The 17,874-nt window shown below is 46.7% G+C and overlaps 2 protein-coding genes across 4 annotated transcripts; both read left to right on the plus strand.

Annotated features, from left to right (window-relative positions):
* Positions 1-272: 272 nt before the first annotated feature.
* On the plus strand, positions 273-9,219 carry sgta (small glutamine-rich tetratricopeptide repeat (TPR)-containing, alpha). Of its 3 annotated transcripts, XM_036131960.1 has the most exons (13): positions 273-410; positions 1,493-1,640; positions 1,748-1,851; positions 2,064-2,154; positions 3,559-3,658; positions 4,151-4,255; positions 5,549-5,684; positions 5,758-5,820; positions 6,214-6,251; positions 6,331-6,431; positions 6,462-6,540; positions 6,615-6,738; positions 8,803-9,219. In XM_036131960.1, exons 2-12 carry the CDS (start codon positions 1,541-1,543, stop codon positions 6,724-6,726), a joined length of 1,029 nt encoding a protein of 342 aa, XP_035987853.1. In that variant the 5' UTR covers positions 273-410; positions 1,493-1,540; the 3' UTR covers positions 6,727-6,738; positions 8,803-9,219. The 3 variants fall into 3 exon arrangements, with proteins under 3 accessions (XP_035987853.1, XP_012728322.2, XP_021177510.2); XM_012872868.3 differs by having other exon boundaries at positions 6,331-6,540; XM_021321835.2 differs by lacking the exon at positions 273-410 and adding an exon at positions 848-1,037 and having other exon boundaries at positions 6,331-6,540.
* A 1,852-nt stretch (positions 9,220-11,071) lies between these two features.
* LOC105933413 (zinc transporter ZIP3) lies at positions 11,072-15,528 on the plus strand. The gene is made up of 3 exons (XM_012872932.3): positions 11,072-11,161; positions 12,669-12,960; positions 14,621-15,528. The coding sequence occupies exons 2-3, from the start codon at positions 12,754-12,756 to the stop codon at positions 15,365-15,367; spliced, it is 954 nt and encodes a 317-aa protein (XP_012728386.2). The 5' UTR covers positions 11,072-11,161; positions 12,669-12,753; the 3' UTR covers positions 15,368-15,528.
* Positions 15,529-17,874: the final 2,346 nt, after the last annotated feature.

The raw sequence follows: 17,874 nt of genomic DNA on the forward strand, positions 1-17,874 counted from the left end.
CATTTATCTCTGTACTTTCATTGAAAAAAAGTATAACTCATATACAGAAGTATTCCACACAATTTGACTTATTTCAGGTGTTTATTTCGGTTCATTTTGATGATTATTGTTTTAGTTTTTTATTAGTATCACATGAGAGCCGTTAAAATGTCCACCAGCTTGGATTCTGGGCCAGAATCTGAGAGAATGACACTTTTTATTCCCTTTATTATGTGTTTGTTTGCGTCTCTGACTGATTTTGGTTACTTTTCTGAACCTGAAATCGTTTTCACTCCGTCACGGCGCCTCCACGTGACGTCATCACTGCGCGTCAGCTCCGGGGCTAGCAAAGTGCGGTTACCAAGCGCGAATAACGTCGGGACTCTACGGGATTAACTGGCGCTTTCTCCCCTGAATCCCGGAGACATCAGGTAGGAACAAGCGGCCGCCGTGTGTTCGGTCACCGGACGGAACCGGAGAGGTCTGGTTTGGGCCGGCAGCACCAGAACTTTCACGGCAGCGTGAACTGGTCGTTAGCTGTGTGGGCGCTAGCATCGTGCGCTAGGGTACGCGCAGAACTCCGCAGAGAAAACGTGTCAAAACAACGAAAACGCCGCGGGATTAATGGGTGATCATAGAAATAAATGATTTAATGCCTTTAACGGGAGGCTGGAACATGTTTTTTAGTTCGGCGCGCAGTAAATCCCCGGTAAGCTTTCAGATGGTTAACATTTGAAGCCTCCAGCAGCGCTTTCCTCCTTGGTGTTAGCAAACATTAAAACCGCTGCTGCCTCTGAAAGCAGCTGCTCTGAACCAGGAAGCTCCGGCCGACGTTTCTGGCCCGGTGTAAAGTCGGCAGCCGGCTTCTGGATCATTCCCCAGGAGCAGATCCGAGATCCAGAAGCGCTAGAACATTCTTCCAGCTAATCCCACTGAGATCTGCGTGGCGCTCCTCCCCCAGCCGCCGACCCGGAGGACCCCACTCAGGAGCGAAGTCACGGAGACACGCCGCGTCCTCCTGTCCAGGTCCCGGGAAAAAACCCAACAAACTCCTGGAAGTGAGAAAGAAAGAGCCAGAAATCAGCTTTTAAATCCCTGCGGCTGATTTAATGTTGTTGTTGGCGTAATTTTAAAATGTTTATTAATGCTCCTAATGTGAAATTTGTTGTGACATATTATTCTTCATAATGTTGGTACCGTGAATGATGGAGGTTTTGTGCTTTAATGTAACAATCATCAACTGACGTGTTTAAAGGCAGAAAATGGTGGAAATTCTTAGTTTTCAGCTCTTTAATCAGGAAAATCACAGATTTTCAGTGTTGGATCTGATGACCAAGGGAAATGTAAATGATCCATGCTGCTCACATAGTTACAGGGATTATAATCTGTAATAATAATCTGACCAGTTTCACTGTTTTAGCTGCTAAACTCAGAGTATCAGTCGTTCCGTCACTTCCTGGTTGACCTGAGTGCCTCTCAGACGCTGACCTACTGGACGCTCTCTCTCTCTCAGGTGTGTCTCCCTCAGCGAGCGCAGACGGGGGGCTGAATCTCCGCCATCATGACCGACACAAAGCGCCTCGCCTTCTCCATCATCCAGTTCCTCCACGACCAGCTGCAGACGGGAAGCCTGTCCTCAGACGCCCAGGAGAGCCTGGAGGGTGAGTCTCTGGGCGGCTGCATTTTGAACTCTTCTCAGCTCGGAGGCTGTGAAATGTTTGCGGGTCCGAATGGTTCTGAGTAGATCTGGTGCCGTCTCGTTGTCTAGTTGCTGTCCAGTGTCTGGAGACGGCGTTTGACGTCTCCACCGACGATCAGAGCCTCGCCGTCCCCATGACGCTACCGGAGATCTTTGCCTCTGCCACAGCCAAGGTAAAAACCCGCAGCGCCGGCAGCTGCTGTTGGACCAGAACCGTTCTGACGGTCCGGATGCTGTTCTGTGTGTCTTCCACACTAAGAACACGAGTTCCTCCTAAAACTTTACACCACCACATGACAACCTGACCGCCCGGGTTTCTGTGCTGGTTCTGATGGGTTCTGGTTCTGATGGGTTCTGGTTCTGATGGGTTCTGGTTTCGTTTCAGTTCCCAGCTCAGTCGCAGGCCAATAACAACACGACTCCGAGCTCGCCGACAGAAGAGGAGAAGGCCGAGGCGGAGAGGTTGAAAACTGACGGTGAGTTGGTTCTGATCCGACAGGTTTACCCGATCAATGAGTCATAAGATTGTTGTGCCATTACACATGTTTAAAGTTATTTAATGTTTAATAAATAACTCTGTTTGGTGAATATCAGCCCAATCAGCTGATATCAGGACAATAGATGAAAGGAGTAATTTGAGCTCTGGCGTTCTTTTAACAGCAAACTCTGCACACATGTAGAATAAATGAGCGACAACTTCTCTTCAAGTTCAAGAATTTAAATGAAATAAATGAACATCCAGAGAATATCACTATAAAATGCTGTTTATCTGAATTAACACTATATTACAATCAATAAATACTCTCTACCAGGCTGTGAAACTAAACTACTAAGCAAAATGAAGATAAAAAAAAGCTAAGGAATTATTTACACACAAAAGAAACAAAAGACAAAATAAAATGGTTGATCATCATCAGAATAAAATGTGAATCCTGGTTCAATGCAGATCTGAGATAAAGAACCAAAGTTCACCTTAAAGAATATCAAATGAGGTTAAATTATTTTAACTAATTTAGAATAACATCGATGTGTTTCAACCTGTTCACAATGCAAATCCTGAGTTAAACATTAATTGATGAAATAACATTTTATAGAATGATTTGCTCAGTAAAATCTGTAACTTTAGGACACTTGATTGTATTAATGTCATTATTCCTCCAGGAGGCTAGGGGTCGCTGTAGCGATCGGTCGCTAAATGGGTTAATCCTAAAGTTATACAAAACACCATAAAACTGACATTAATGTTCCATATTAATGCTGTAATAACGCTCATAGCACTGTTGAACGATGGTGGAGAGAAAATGAAACAAACATTATGTTTAAAACAAACCGTAGTTGCGTGTTAGCACGGATGTTATCCGGAAGCTAATAGCATTATGCTAGCGTACATTTGTCGCTAATTTTAAAATACCTTATGGTCTATTTGGTCGTAATGAGCAGACTGGAAAATATAAACATTAATATCCCATCAACGTATAAAACCCTTGTAGAAATAAAGTTTATAACTGTAAAAACACTCCTCCTACATCAGCAGCGCTTGTTTCAAAATGCTAATGGGAGCTTTGCCGGTTCACCTTGGATCCTGAAGGAAGATACACCTGGATATCATCTACATAAAAATGGAGAGACACGATATATTTCTGATAAATGGAGCCTAGAGAGAGAATAAAACGTTTTGTTTGCCTCCGTCTATTAAATGAAGCAAAGATCAGAACCCGTTCAGCTCCAGGCTGAAATGGTTCTGCTCATTTGTGCCGGTCTGTCAGCGTCTTTCATTCAAAGATGGCGCTGACTCCGCCTTTACCCGCTACTGCAGCTTTGATTCTGGGGACGGTTTCCTTCTTCTTCCAACCTTCTGAAACTGTTTGTTTCCTCTGCAGGTAACGACCAGATGAAGGTGGAGAACTTTGCAGCAGCTGTAGAGTTTTACTCCAAGGCCATCGCCCTGAACCCCCAGAACGCCGTTTACTACTGCAACAGGTCGCTGCGCCCGCCCTGTAGACATACAGCATGTAGATAGAGCACGTAGACATAGAGCACGTAGAGCCAGCACCTCTACGTGCTCTATGTAGAGATGCAGTACGTAGATATACAGCATGTAGATATAGCACATAGAGATTTAGTATATAGATGCTATCTTAGGACTGAGATGTTGGTGTCTCAAATATCAGTAAAGTTTACGGTAATCAGGTTTAAATGATATTTCCAGGTTCTGATCCAGTTCTCATGGTTCTCATGGTTCTGTTAAACATCATCAGTGTTTTTCTGTCCAGAACTGGACCTGTTTGGGTTTGTTAAGCCGTTGAGTTCTGAAACGTTTCCTGAAGCTGTGCCGTTTGGACCCAGAACCAGAATCTGTAGGAGCATGTCGCCCTCACTGTGGGGAAATGTGTGAAACAGCCCATAGGTGGCAGTCTGACAGCGTATAGGTTCTGACCCGGTTCTGACCGGGTTCTGATGCTGTGCTTTCAGGGCTGCAGCGTACAGCAAACTGGGGAACTACGCCGGCGCCGTGCAGGACTGTGAACGGGCCATCAGAATCGACCCGAACTACAGCAAAGCTTACGGACGGATGGGGTGAGAGTCTGCGGGCCTGATGGTCCGCCACAGGAAGTTCTGGAGCAGAACGCCGTTAAAATCTTTATATCTGGGCTCAATAGAAGAACTTTGGTTCCGTTCCAATCTTAAAATGAGCTCAAGATTATCTGAGAGAACCTAAAGGAACCAGAAGGCGTCACGGCAATCATCGCTCCCTCCTTTGCTCCCTTCCTTCCTTCCTTCCTTCCTTCCTTCCTTCCTTCCTTCCTTCCTTCCTTCCTTCCTTCCTTCCTTCCTCCTTTGCTCCCTTCCTCCTTCCTTTCCCCCCCTCATTCCTTCTTTGCTCCCTTCCTTCTTTGCTCCCTTCCTCCTTTGCTCCCTTCCTCCTTTGCTCCCTTATTTCCTCCTTTGCTTCCTTCCTTCATTCATTCCTCCTTTACTCCCTTTTCTCCCTTCTTTCCTCCTTTCCTTCCTCCTTTGCCCCCTTCCTTCCTCCCTTATTTCCTTCTTTGGTCCCTTCCTCCCTTATTTCCTCCTTTGGTCCCTTCCTTCCTTCCTTCCTTCCTTCCTTTGCTCCCTTCCTTCCTTCCTTTCTTCCTTCCTTTGCTCCCTTCCTTCCTCCCTTATTTCCTCCTTTGCTTCCATCCTTCATTCCTTCCTCCTTTGCTCCCTTCCTTCCTTCTTTCCTCCCTTCCTTCCTCCCTGGCCCCCTTCCTTCCTCCCTTATTTCCTCCTTTGGTCCCTTCTTCCTTCCTTCCTTCCTTCCTTCCTTCCTTCCTCTCTCCCTCTTCTCGTTCCTTCCTTCCTTCCTTCCTTCCTTCCTTCCTTCCTTCCTTCCTTCCTTCCTTCCTTCCTTCCTTCCTTCCTTCCTTCCTTCCTTCCTTCCTTCCTTCCCTCCTCTCTGAGTTTCCTGCAGCTCAGGGAACTGATGCTCCATCTTGTGGTGAGGAAGGGAACTGCAGCAAATGTTCCTGGTGGGTTGAAGCTCGGTTCTGGGACGGTTCTTTCTGCTTTAACCGTCTTCGTTGTAATTTAGAACCTCAGTGGTTCTGAAGCTGTGGAGACAGCCGACCTTTCTGCCTTCAAACATCAGATGATTAATTTGCTCTTATCGCTGGAATCTGATGAAGGACCTCCATCTTTGGAAGTCAGAATTGTGACTCCAGGTCCAGGTGGTTCTTCTCTCTTTGGGGAGGCGGTGTCTGGGTTGTCCTCCTCAGAGAAGTGACGTTTGTCCAGATAAAGGTTTTGGTCTGAAGCTTTGCCTGAAGGAAGGTCCTCAGAACGCCTGTGCAGATCCTCCTGCTGACGCCGCCTGTCTCTGTGTTCCAGTCTAGCTCTGACCAGCCTCAACAAGCACACCGAGGCTGTCGGTTACTATAAGAAGGCTCTGGAGCTCGACCCCGACAACGACACCTACAAGACCAACATGAAGATCGCAGAGGAGAAGATGGAGACGTCCAGCCCGGTAGGAGCGCAGGAGACGGGTTGATGCTGCTCCTCAGGAAGCAGCCTGACGGTTTTGTCTTTTTGCTCGTTAGTCTGCAGGTTTGGGAGGAATCGACCTGGCCGGTTTGCTCAGTAACCCCGGCTTCATGAACATGGTGAGTTCTCCCTGACTCCATCCAAATATGAGCAGAATAGTTAAAATGGGAATTATGTTCATCCGAATCAGAGCAATTAATATTTATTTTCATGTTGTTGGAATCAGAGGGAAGTAATAAATGATTCAAAGCCAAGAATTTCAGGGATGGACTTTAGGCGTCTCAGCTGACCTAGAATAGTTCTTAAGGACTGAGGTTCTGATTTTAGACTTCATCACATTTATTAATTGCTTCAGCTCTTTGCTGCTGAGGTCAAATCATCTGGAATCAGGTTAAAATCAGCTGAGGATGGAGAATAAACACCTGAGGAGCACCAGGTGTTAGTTTTAGCAGTGAAAACAACCTGTTCCCCGGTTCAGTATCAGCCTTCACATCAGCTGATTCTCTCTGCAGGCGTCCACTCTGATGAACAACCCTCAGGTCCAGCAGCTGTAAGTTCCTCTCCTCCTTCCCTCACTTCCTCCTTTCCTCTGTTTTTCCCTCATTCCCTGTTTCCTCTGTTTCTGCCAGGATGTCCGGGATGATGTCAGGAGCGTACGGTGGAGTGGGAGCACCGGCGGGTGGGGGAGTAGCCGGTGGAGGTGGAGGCGTAGTAGGCGGCGGCGTAGAAGGAGGTGCAGCAGGAGGTGCAGCAGGAGGAGGTGCAGCAGCAGGAGGTGCAGCCTCCGCCACAGCCTCAGCAGCTCAGGGACCTGCCGATCTGTCGGGCCTGATCCAGGCGTGAGTTTCTGTCGCCCAGGTCAAAGCTGCGTGTCTGAGCTGCTGCTGACTGTTGTTTGTTGTCGGGCCTGCAGGGGGCAGCAGTTCGCTCAGCAGATGCAGCAGCAGAACCCCGAACTCATCGAACAGCTTAGGAGTCAAATCCGCAACCGAACGCCCAGCGCCGGAAACGAGGAGCAGCCATGACGATTCTGAACTGTACGTATAAATACCGCACTTTTTGGACTATAAGGCGGAGTTAAAAATCCCTAAATCTTCTCATAAATTGATGCTGCGCCTCATCTATGATCACCGTTGTGCTTACTGACTGATTTTATATGGTACAATGAGCTCATAAGTCTGTTAAAATGTGTAAGTTTGACTGATTAGCAACAAGCCGCTCCGCTCAGTGGATATTAGGAGCATTACGGTACACTGTGTCACTACCTGAGGACCCCTGAGCTGTCTACCAGACTGCCTGACAGTAATGTCTAAACTAGAAGTGCGTTCATGTAAGGCAGCCTGGAGTACGCGCTAGCAGCAATAAACCTAGTAAGTTAATTTATTATAAAAGTTATGTTTATTTTGGCCTGATGTCAGAAACAGTGAGATTTTAAATAAACCTTAAAGTCTAACTCTTGGACTGAATGTATTTTAACACAGATGCATTCAAATAGTCACCAGAGTAAAGAAATATTATATGTGAATTATGTACGCCGTTTGGAAGTAATTTCAATAAAACTTGCTGTATAAGCGAAACAGCCCGAACATTCTTCAATCGGGTTGCTTCGGAATGTGACGTCACAAACAGAACTAGTACCGTGCATCCGGCTGTTAACACTACGACTTTCGCTACCGATTTATTAAATTTAATTAATAACTCTTATTCTACGTACAAAAAATAAATAAAAAAATGTCTGATACATCTACAAACTCCACCTCAAGCATTGGCGACTCCGATACTGAATATATATATGAAGAAATGGAGTTTGAACAAGGTGAACCTGAGGAGATTATAGCTAACGTTGCTAAGACATAGAGCCCATGCTCCCTTGTAAGTACCCCTCAAAATTCTCGCTTGTGAAGTGTGAATTGCATAAAACACTTTTGTCACTGCCGGCAATCCAGTCCTTTCGCGTTTCTTTTACGAATTTATCGCATTTCTTTGGGACCTTTTGATCCTTCGGCCAAGTATGTAGCGCTACTTTCTGGCCTGCAGTAGACCGCGGTGAAGTTGGTTTGACATGGACATTCAAGCTCCGCGGAGTCAGCGGAGCGTCTTGAGAAACAAAAATCAAATCAGATTTATTGACGGTCCCACCGCGTATGGGAGAAGGGAGCAGCTGAGAGACGCTAACCGAAATCAGAGTCCTTCAACCGGATCAACCGTGAGCTAGATCCCGCTGACTCCGCGGAGCTTGAATGTCCAATGTCAAACCAACTTCACCGCGGTCTGCACTACAGCCACCAACTACGCACCTAGAAGGCATTTTATTGTGGACTTAGTTCGGCGATTTTTATTTTTTTATTTTTTTTTTTTTTTTTTTAAAAGCGCTTGCTTTTAGACGTGGATCAGCAGATTTGGTGTGTGAAAGAAGATACTGGAAAACATCCATATATCCTTGTTCGCCGTACCGGTTGTACAACGTAAACAATGTGTGTTTCTATGCAAGTTCGCTGCGCGCATTCTCGGTGTTCTTGAACTGACGTCACACGTCGGAAATGGAAGATCGTAAACGGAGGCAGCACTCAAACACAAAATACCATAATCGGTGTAAAAAATGCGTGATATTTGATATTTTAACTTAATTTGAACACTTTTGACACATGAATATTCAAAGTTTACCTTGTTCTGGAAGTTATTCAACGGTTTTCAGGATTTTTTTTTCAGTCCAAGAGTTAGACTTTAAACTAGTGACTAATTTAGAGAGAAGTCTCCGTGCTGGTATTTTATCTGAGCGACTTCAGACAGGATCGGCTCTTTTCCTCCTACATAGATTAACAGCTGCAGAAAAGCCACTTGCATCATGACGGTGCCACCGCTGTGCTTCAGTTTCATGCTGCGGCCTGAAAGCCTCCTCCAGACATCCTCAGTGTTTCCCAGCAGCTCCGTCTTCGTTCGCTAGGCAGACGTTCAGCTGGTCCGTGTGGGAAGCTACGGATTTGGTCCAGTTTAAAGATGTTAATACTGTTTATTGTTCCTGATGTAAACCTGGTTTCTCTAGTAGGTTTCTCAGATCCTGGCTTTAGCAGCGTCTGATTTCTCCTTTCTGTCTGTTTCAGGTCGGACAGATGTGGCGGCGGCAGCGTCTGACTTTCTTTCCCTTTCTGATGTGGATTGTTTAACTCAAAGGACTATAAGGAAATGTTCTGTTTTCCATTAACTGTATAATGGCAGCATGAGAGCGTGATAGCTGTTCAGGAACACCAACACCTCCCCTCTCCTCCTGCAGCTCTGTGTGACTTTAGAGGAGACTTTCAGCACCAGGAGCCCAGATGTTCAACAGCTTAAAATGTTTTATTTCCTCTGAAAACAGCAGCGCGTGGCTGAAAAGGCCTTTTCTGTCTGTTTCCTGGGACGTCTGAGATCGTAGCTGGTTTATATAAATGAACTGAGAACCTGTCGGCCACATGGAGCTGCAGGAGGGAGGCTGTTTGAACACACTTTAATTAAAAAGAGCATCTCACCATTTTACTCGCTCCCGTCTGACGGCTCACTCTTTTCTTTTCACCGTGAAAATGCAGCTGCTTTTGTGAAGGTCCTAGTTTCTGCAGCTTTGTCCTCTTGCTTGATGGAAGCCATGATGGTTTGATTAAAAAAAAATATCTGATGCAATGACACAGCAGGTTGGGAAACTGGGTGAAACGTTGCAGCACTTTTCTAAAAACAGCTTTCAGTTTATTGGAGATGGCGTCACAGCTTCTGCAGAGCTCAGCGGAGCTCCCAGCCTCCCGTACCGTCCTCCGTCCATCCTCTGAGGCGCTCCTTTAATTAGTCCAGGACTTCTCCCAGCCCTGAGAAGCCTTCGCTGGTTTCCTTCCCAGAGCCCCTGGCCTCTGCTCTGCCGCTCTGCCAAAGCTGGCCACCGTGCCGCCGCCCTGCAGAGAAAACTCGGTGCAGCTGTTGCTGCTTCAGGAGATCCTCTCTACACGCTGCTAGTTATGTAGAGATGTCACAGCTAACAGCATAACAGGATGCATGGCAATGTCATGCAGGGCGCTCGCATCCTGGAAAGGTTACAACAGCTGATTGTCGCTCCCACAAGCTGAAATATCTCCTAGTGACCCTGAAGCTTAGATAACTTATAATAGAAACGTTGTGGAGAGAGAGAGGAGGAAGCTCAAAGCATCTCCTCTGTTGATCATCTTACAGGACATGCAGCAGATCTTTGGCAAACACACTAGAGGGATTAAAACATGGAAAAGGACCCACCAGTTAGTTAATGCAGTATTTGTTGCATGGATGCGTGGCTGCAGACTCATATTCCAGACTCCAACATCTCCACCCGGCGAGCAGACGGTGATATGAAGAGGAGTGGCGATAGCAAAGGAGGTGGAAAAGCTGCTTTTCAGCAACAGATCGTGTAATCCAGGGAAATGTCTTTACTGCAGCCTGAATATGAAACTGTTAGCGTTACGTTTTCTTACATTTATAGGGATGAATGCAGAGACAGAAGTCCTCCTCTGTGGGACTGTAAGGGAAATAAACCAGGCGCTCACTGGTGTAACTCAGCTACATTATGCATTCTGCTAAGCTACAGTCATCAGTGTGATGTGACTGCAGCTTAGCAGCTCTACCAGAGAGAGACCGCCCTGTAACCGGGCTGGGTTGCCGGTTTGAAACCCCACTCTGGCTGTCTCTGTTGTGTCCTGGAGCGAGGCAGTTCTCCCGCCTTGCCTGCTGGCGGTGGTCAGAGGGATTGTCTGGCAGCCTTGCTTCTGTCAGTCTACCCCAGGGCAGCTGTGGCTACAGCTCTCCAGATGTGAATGGCTGAATGTGGAGCGCTCTGGGGTCCGACTCCATGCAGACAATATGAACTTCTGTGTGTGTCAGAGGTGGGGAGAGTAGCCAGACATTTTACTCATGAGTACAGACATTACTTCATAGTATTTACTCAAGTAAAAGTAAAAAGTACAGTGCCAGTAAATGTAACTGAGTAAATGTAACTTGTTCCCCTCTGGTGGGTAAAACCTTCCCCACCAGAACGGTAAGAGTCTAACCAATAACAAACCTTGGATCTCCTGCACCTGAAGCTAAACCAGACAAAGGAGCCTTCATGGAGGGAGGAGGACCCACTGAGCGGTACTAAAGCTCCTCTAGCTCAGAGCAGGAGGCGTACAGGAGCAGAACAATCGACCTGGTGGTCCAGGATCTGGTCCACAAGGTGGAATCACGCAGATCAGTGAAGGCTTAGGAACATCTCTCAGCTTAAATACAAAAGACTTAATAAATGTCTTTGAAACGCAGTAAATGTTTTAGTGATCACAGCAACAATCAGGTAAATATGTGAAAATGAACAACTTGCTCTGGAAGGGGCATGACGCGTCATCAGGAACCAACCAATCGGAGCCCACGGTTAGTGACGGTGAGGCGGAAATGGTTTGATGCACCTGCCGGAGCAGAGGACGGATGTTCGTGAAGGTAGGATCGGTGTGGTTCCGCAGATTGGAGCAGAACCTGCTCCCGTTGTTCTGAAAGAGGCCGGTGATCCTCGGTGACGCGGTTCTAACGCAGCGGACCGGTTCCGGCCCGGTTAGCTGTAGCTTAGCTAGCCGCCGCTAGCTAGACGGCAAACCGGAAGTAGCTTAATGTGGCGTTTATCATATAATAGGAATATAGATGGTGGTTATAGAACATTATAGAACATATACATAACAGAACGGACAGATTTACACAGAAAGATACCTAATACAAGAATATTTATACAAACTGAATGTAAAAAATGTACTAAAATAAAACGCAAAGGCAGAACAATGGCTTTAGATTTTAAGCCCCATTTTGCAACTAAGGAAAGAGGTTTTAGGGATGATTTATTCTGCATTCTGCCAACAGCTTTACAATATAACAAAGTGACTGTGAGAAACATAAGTTTGGTTTAATAAACGTTTAACTTGAAGGTATTTGGTCTTGTGGCCAAAGAGTTTCTCCAGGATGAAATTCATGAGGAAGTCACTGTGATAATAACAATAACCAAAGATATCAGCCACAGTGCTTTACTGTTGATTAAAGCAATTGATCTTTGTAATCCTATTTCTAACATGTCCAAAATATGGGTCGGGAATCATTTTTGTACTTGAATCATGTTCAGTTTATTTGTTATTGCAGTTAGCTAGTTTTTAATAAATATGAAGATGAATATTGTCAAAAGAAAAATGCTAAATTTGACAGAGACGTGACAGATGCTGATTTCCACCTGTAGTCTCTGGTTGGTATATTACGTTTATACAGATGAGTGTGATTTAAATGACCTATAGATATTATACAGAGAAGAAAAAGATTACATAAGCGTCTCATCCTTCAAAATCCAGACAGATTCAGTTTTTCCTGCGTGTACGACCACTAATGAGGGATCCGTGTCTCTTTGACTCTTCAGGATCTGTGTCCTTTGAGCTGTCCAAAGGATCCATATTTGAAGATGTACATATTTCTGAGAACAGCCATTTTCTGTCTAATATAATGATCTATAGCCGGTTTGGGCTGGCATGTGTGGGTGAAATTCACAAATACGTTGAATCATAATCATCAAGTAAGATCATTGTTCTGTTTAAAAGATGCAAAGTTAAACCAAAGCAATTTCATGAAATATGTTTTCTGCATATGTTGTGTGCATTGTTAGCATTTTATTGGTATTTGGTCCTCTCCTCCATTCAGGGCAAAGAGCCGTTGGTCAGTGAACGACAACGTAGACCTGGATGTTGTTACAGAATTACGTTCTGGAACCGTTTTTAAACTGGGCCATAGTAGATGAACAGCAGAGACTCACAGGGCCTAAAAGGACCCTGAGTAGATTCTAAAACCCTTTAGTCCCTGTCAGAGTCCTGGATGGACAGGACTCAGTGCACTGTGAGCAGGTGGAGGGCCTGAAGTCCGGCTGGATGCAGTTTCCACTGGTTTCCTCTAACAGCCGCTCTGTGTGTGTCTCCTCCAGTGAAAGCAGCAGAGCAGCTCCCCCACCGGTGAACGCGCTGGAAGTGATGTCTGTCTGCCGGCTGTAGCGTCTTCACAGCAAGAGGATGCAGATCCTGATTGCCAAGCTGCTTGGCCTGCTGGGGCTGTTTGTTCTCATGCTAGCTGGTATTCTGGCCCCAGTGCGCCTCCTGCTGGCCGACCACGACAAAGCCAACAGGTACAGACGGGGGCTGGCTCTGTGCAACTCATTCGGAGGCGGCGTGTTCCTGGCAACATGCTTCAACGCTCTGCTGCCGGCCGTCAGAGACAAGGTACACACACTCAGCCGGGAGGACGTGGATGCATGGAACCTTTCATGTTTGCATCAAGGATTGATAGAGGAGAAGAAGAAAGAAAGCAACCAAGAGGAGTCAGTAGTTAGCAGGACACTAGAGCAGTTTTTGGTTACAAATGTGACTCAGACAATTAATACAGTTCTGGGTGAAGCCAAAGGCTGGCATAAAGATGAATTATTTGAATAACTCACACCATCACATCTTTAATTGCTTTTGTTGAATATAGCCAATTAGTACTTTAGTTGGTTAAGGTTAAAAATAAGATAATTCAGTTTTATTCATATAGCTCCAATTCACATCACGCCATCAGCTTCCATCAGATCCTCCAGGTTGGTGAGAAAGTTTCCTCTCTAAGGAAACCCAGCAGGTTGCATCAAGTCTCTCCAAGCAGCATTCACTCCTCCTGAAAGAGCGTAGAGCCACAGTGGACAGTCGTCTGCATTGTTGATGGCTTTGCAGCAATCCCTCATACTGAGCATGCATGAAGCGACAGTGGAGAGGAAAACTCCCCTTTAACAGGGAGGAGAACCTCCAGCAGAACCAGAACCAGGCTCAGTGTGAACGCTCATCTGCCTCCACCCACTGGGGCTTAGAGAAGACAGAGCAGAGACACAGAAAGCACAGAAGCTCACATTGACCCAGGAGTACTTTCTATGTTAGAGAAGACAGAGCAGAGACACAGAAAGCTCAGAAGCTCACATTGACCCAGGAGTACTTTCTATGTTAGATGGTAATAGAGGATGATCTGTCTCCCCTGATGATGTCACAGCTAACAGAACGCCAGAGAACAAAAAGTTAAAAGCTGAAATAACAACAAACAATGCAGATTGGAGAGCAGTAGGAGAACTCAGCAGAGTGAGAGAAATAGACCCTGATGTCCTCCAGCAGCCTAAGCCTATAGCAGCATAACTATAGAGGTAGCTCAGGGTAACATGAGCCACTCTGACTAGAAGCTTTGTCACAAAGGAAAGTTTTAAGATTAGTCTTAAAAGTAGACGGGGTGTCTGCCTCACGGACCAAAACTGGGAGTTGGTTCCACAGGAGAGGAGCCTGATAGCTAAAGGATCTGCCTCCCATTCTACTTTTAGAGACTCTAGGAACCACCAGCAGACCTGCAGTCTGAGAGCGAAGTGCTCTGTTAGGAACATACGGGGTAATCAGAGCTCTGATATATGATGGAGCTTGATTATTAAGGGCTTTATACGTTAGAAGGAGAATTTTAAATTCTATTCTTGATTTAACAGGAAGCCAATGATGTAGTTACTCTGAATTTCTCCCCCTTTGGGTGGGGTGGGGGTTAGGCCAAGACTACAGCGTTTAATGTTTTATACTTTTGTTATGTTGACTTGTTTTTTTTATATATTTACAGCTACAATAAGCTATAAATAAATTATTTTAATAAAAAAGGTAACAAAGTGCTTAAAGCAGAGATGAGGTGGGAGGAAAGTGGGAATTTACGACGACTGATATAATTTATCGGTAATGTTGTCTGTATGTGGTTTTGTAATATCGTGCAGCTCCACTAGTTACAGGAAAAAAGGAGAACATGGTTTGTGTCTCCAGACCTTCTTCTCTGGTTTCGTAAAAACATTTAATTAAGGTCCTCTGTGACACGCTGAGGCTTCCCTCTCTGCAGGCGGACGCCGTCTTCCAGCAGCTGAAGATCAGCAGCGACTACCCGCTGGCTGAGACCATGATGATGGTGGGCTTCTTCATCACCGTGTTTGTGGAGCAGGCCATCCTGACCTTCAGGAAGGAGAAGCCGTCCTTCATCGACCTGGAGACCTTCAACGCCGGCGGGTCGGAGGCCGGGAGCGACTCCGAGTACGACGCTCCCTTCATCCCGTCGCCGCGGGGCTCTGCGGCCAGAGACGGGCGGACGGGCCGCGGACACCAGCACGGACACTTTTCAGCGGCCGAGCTGGCGGGGGCGGGGCCTCTGAGGCTGGCCGGGCTGGTTCTGGCCCTGTCGGCCCACTCGGTGTTCGAGGGGCTGGCGCTCGGCCTGCAGGAGGACGGAGCCAAGCTCGGCAGCCTTTTCCTGGGCGTGGCCGTCCACGAGACGCTGGCCGCCGTCGCCCTGGGCGTCAGCGTGGCCAAGGCGTCGCTCGGCATGAAGGACGCCGCCAAGCTGGCCGTCACCGTCAGCCTGATGATCCCGCTGGGGACGGTGGTGGGGATGGGCATCGAGTCGGCCCAGACGCTGGCGGGCAGCGTGGCGTCGGTGCTGCTGCAGGGACTCGCCGCCGGGACCTTCCTGTTCGTCACCTTCTTCGAGATCTTGTCCCGGGAGCTGGAGGGGAAGCAGGACAGACTCCTTAAAGTGCTCTTCCTCATCCTGGGCTACGCGGTGCTCGCCCTACTCGTCTTCATCAAGTGGTGACAGACAGGAAGTGGGCGGAGCTGCTCTTTAGTAGATACAATCAAGGCCACGTCACTTCCTCTGTGCGGTGCGCCCCCTCTGGGGCAAAGCAGGTACTACGGTTTGAACGGGGGTTGAAGCGCTTCCTGTGTTTGGTGCATTAAAGTATAAAATAAGCTGCAGACCTTCTGTTCCTGTTCAGTGCTCAGATTTCATGGAAAGAACGGACGAATAAGGATAAGAACATTTATGTAAATGAGCTAGGGCTGTCACAACCATCCATATACTGATATAATCAATACTAGAAGAGGAATTGTCCAAAGACATTCCTTTGCGTATAAATCGATATAAATCGACTCGTTCACTTTAACCAAGTTTTTCTTCCAGCCGCAGCAACAGAGACTCTCAGCCTCCCTGCAGACGCTCCGCTGCTGAGGCTGAAACTCTGCTAAGATGTCGAGTTCAGCCAGAAAGACACGAGAGCCTCGTTATCGTTGTTTCGGAGGATGCATCATGCTAAGCTAACGCTACCAGCTAACGCTACAAGCTAACGCTACGACACTGATGTTTGGGAACAATTAGCGATGACATAAGCTAACGCCATCAGGTTAAATATCAGCTGCCGGACGGCCCCATGAAGGGGAACCGAAACATTTATTTTATTTCTATAGCTCCAATTAACATCACATCATCTCAAGGCTCTTTCCAAAGTCAGACTCCATCAGATCCTCCAGGTTGGTGAGAAAGTTTCCTCTCTAAGGAAACCCAGCAGGTTGCATCAAGTCTCTCCAAGCAGCATTCACTCCTCCTGAAAGAGCGTAGAGCCACAGTGGACAGTCGTCTGCATTGTTGATGGCTTTGCAGCAATCCCTCATACTGAGCATGCATGAAGCGACAGTGGAGAGGAAAACTCCCCTTTAACAGGGAGGAGAACCTCCAGCAGAACCAGAACCAGGCTCAGTGTGAACGCTCATCTGCCTCCACCCACTGGGGCTTAGAGAAGACAGAGCAGAGACACAGAAAGCACAGAAGCTCACATTGACCCAGGAGTACTTTCTATGTTAGAGAAGACAGAGCAGAGACACAGAAAGCTCAGAAGCTCACATTGACCCAGGAGTACTTTCTATGGTAGAGAAGACAGAGCAGAGACACAGAAAGCTCAGAAGCTCACATTGACCCAGGAGTACTTTCTATGGTAGAGAAGACAGAGCAGAGACACAGAAAGCTCAGGAGCTTACATTGACCCAGGAGTACTTTCTATGTTAAAGAAGACAGAGCAGAGACACAGAAAGCTCAGAAGCTCACATTGACCCAGGAGTACTTTCTATGTTAGAGAAGACAGAGCAGAGACACAGAAAGCTCAGAAGGTCACATTGACCCAGGAGTACTTTCTATGTTAGAGAAGACAGAGCAGAGACACAGAAAGCTCAGAAGCTCACATTGACCCAGGAGTACTTTCTATGTTAGAGAAGACGGAGCAGAGACACAGAAAGCACAGAAGCTCACATTGACCCAGGAGTACTTTCTATGGTAGAGAAGACAGAGCAGAGACACAGAAAGCTCAGAAGGTCACATTGACCCAGGAGTACTTTCTATGTTAGAGAAGACGGAGCAGAGACACAGAAAGCACAGAAGCTCACATTGACCCAGGAGTACTTTCTATGGTAGAGAAGACAGAGATAGGTGTATAAGGCATCTAAGAACAGGTTTACTTGTGTAACCTCACACCAACTTAAAAAATAAGTAAAATAATAAATTAAAGTGTCTCGTCTTCGGGTAAAAAGGTTTCCTCTTTGGAGTATTTTGTAGTATATTTTCCTAAACATATTTGCAGCATTACTTCTCCCAGAAACATAATTAGCTTTGGTCTTTTTTACGTACCCCTGGTCAGAAGGTGAGGTCATGTTGACATGTTGTCTGGGATCTGATCACCTGAAGCCACCAAACGCTGCAGCAGCTTCGTCTCTCCCGTCCAGAGCGTAGCGCCTCGTTTCTCCTGTAGGGGGCGCAAACACAAGCCGGGCACCAGGTACCCGGATGCTGACCCCCAGAGATGTTCTGATGTTTATTTAAGCAACTATTCCTTAAATGTTTGTACTCAGCTCAGAGAAGCTGGGAAGGTGTTTGAAGAGTTTGTTTCTAAATTTAGTTTGAAGGTTTTTTGATTCTGAGCTGAAGCGTCGGCTCACCAAGACCAAGCTGCACGTTGCACTGAGTTACAAGAACCAAAGCTCCTCAGATCCTGCTTTTAATTAACGAGTCTGTTTTATGAATTAGATGTTTGTCCCTGAACCTCGTCTTTCAGGCTTTAAATGCTGCATTCGTCTTCTCTGACTGATCCCTGTCGTTAGAAAATGTTCCTCAGGTTCTAAAGGTTCTGGTTGACAGGAAGGTCGTCAGGGGGGAGAGTTCTGGGTTTAGAGCTGCAGAACTTCTACTGTTGCTCTGCAACATCTGAACAGGACCGCTGCTGCATGAACCACCTCAGTCTGGACCTGTAGGAACCCACTGTTCTGACCCAGAACACG

This window comes from Fundulus heteroclitus, unplaced genomic scaffold, assembly GCF_011125445.2.
Source record: "Fundulus heteroclitus isolate FHET01 unplaced genomic scaffold, MU-UCD_Fhet_4.1 scaffold_46, whole genome shotgun sequence".
Taxonomy (NCBI): Eukaryota; Metazoa; Chordata; class Actinopteri; order Cyprinodontiformes; family Fundulidae; genus Fundulus; species Fundulus heteroclitus.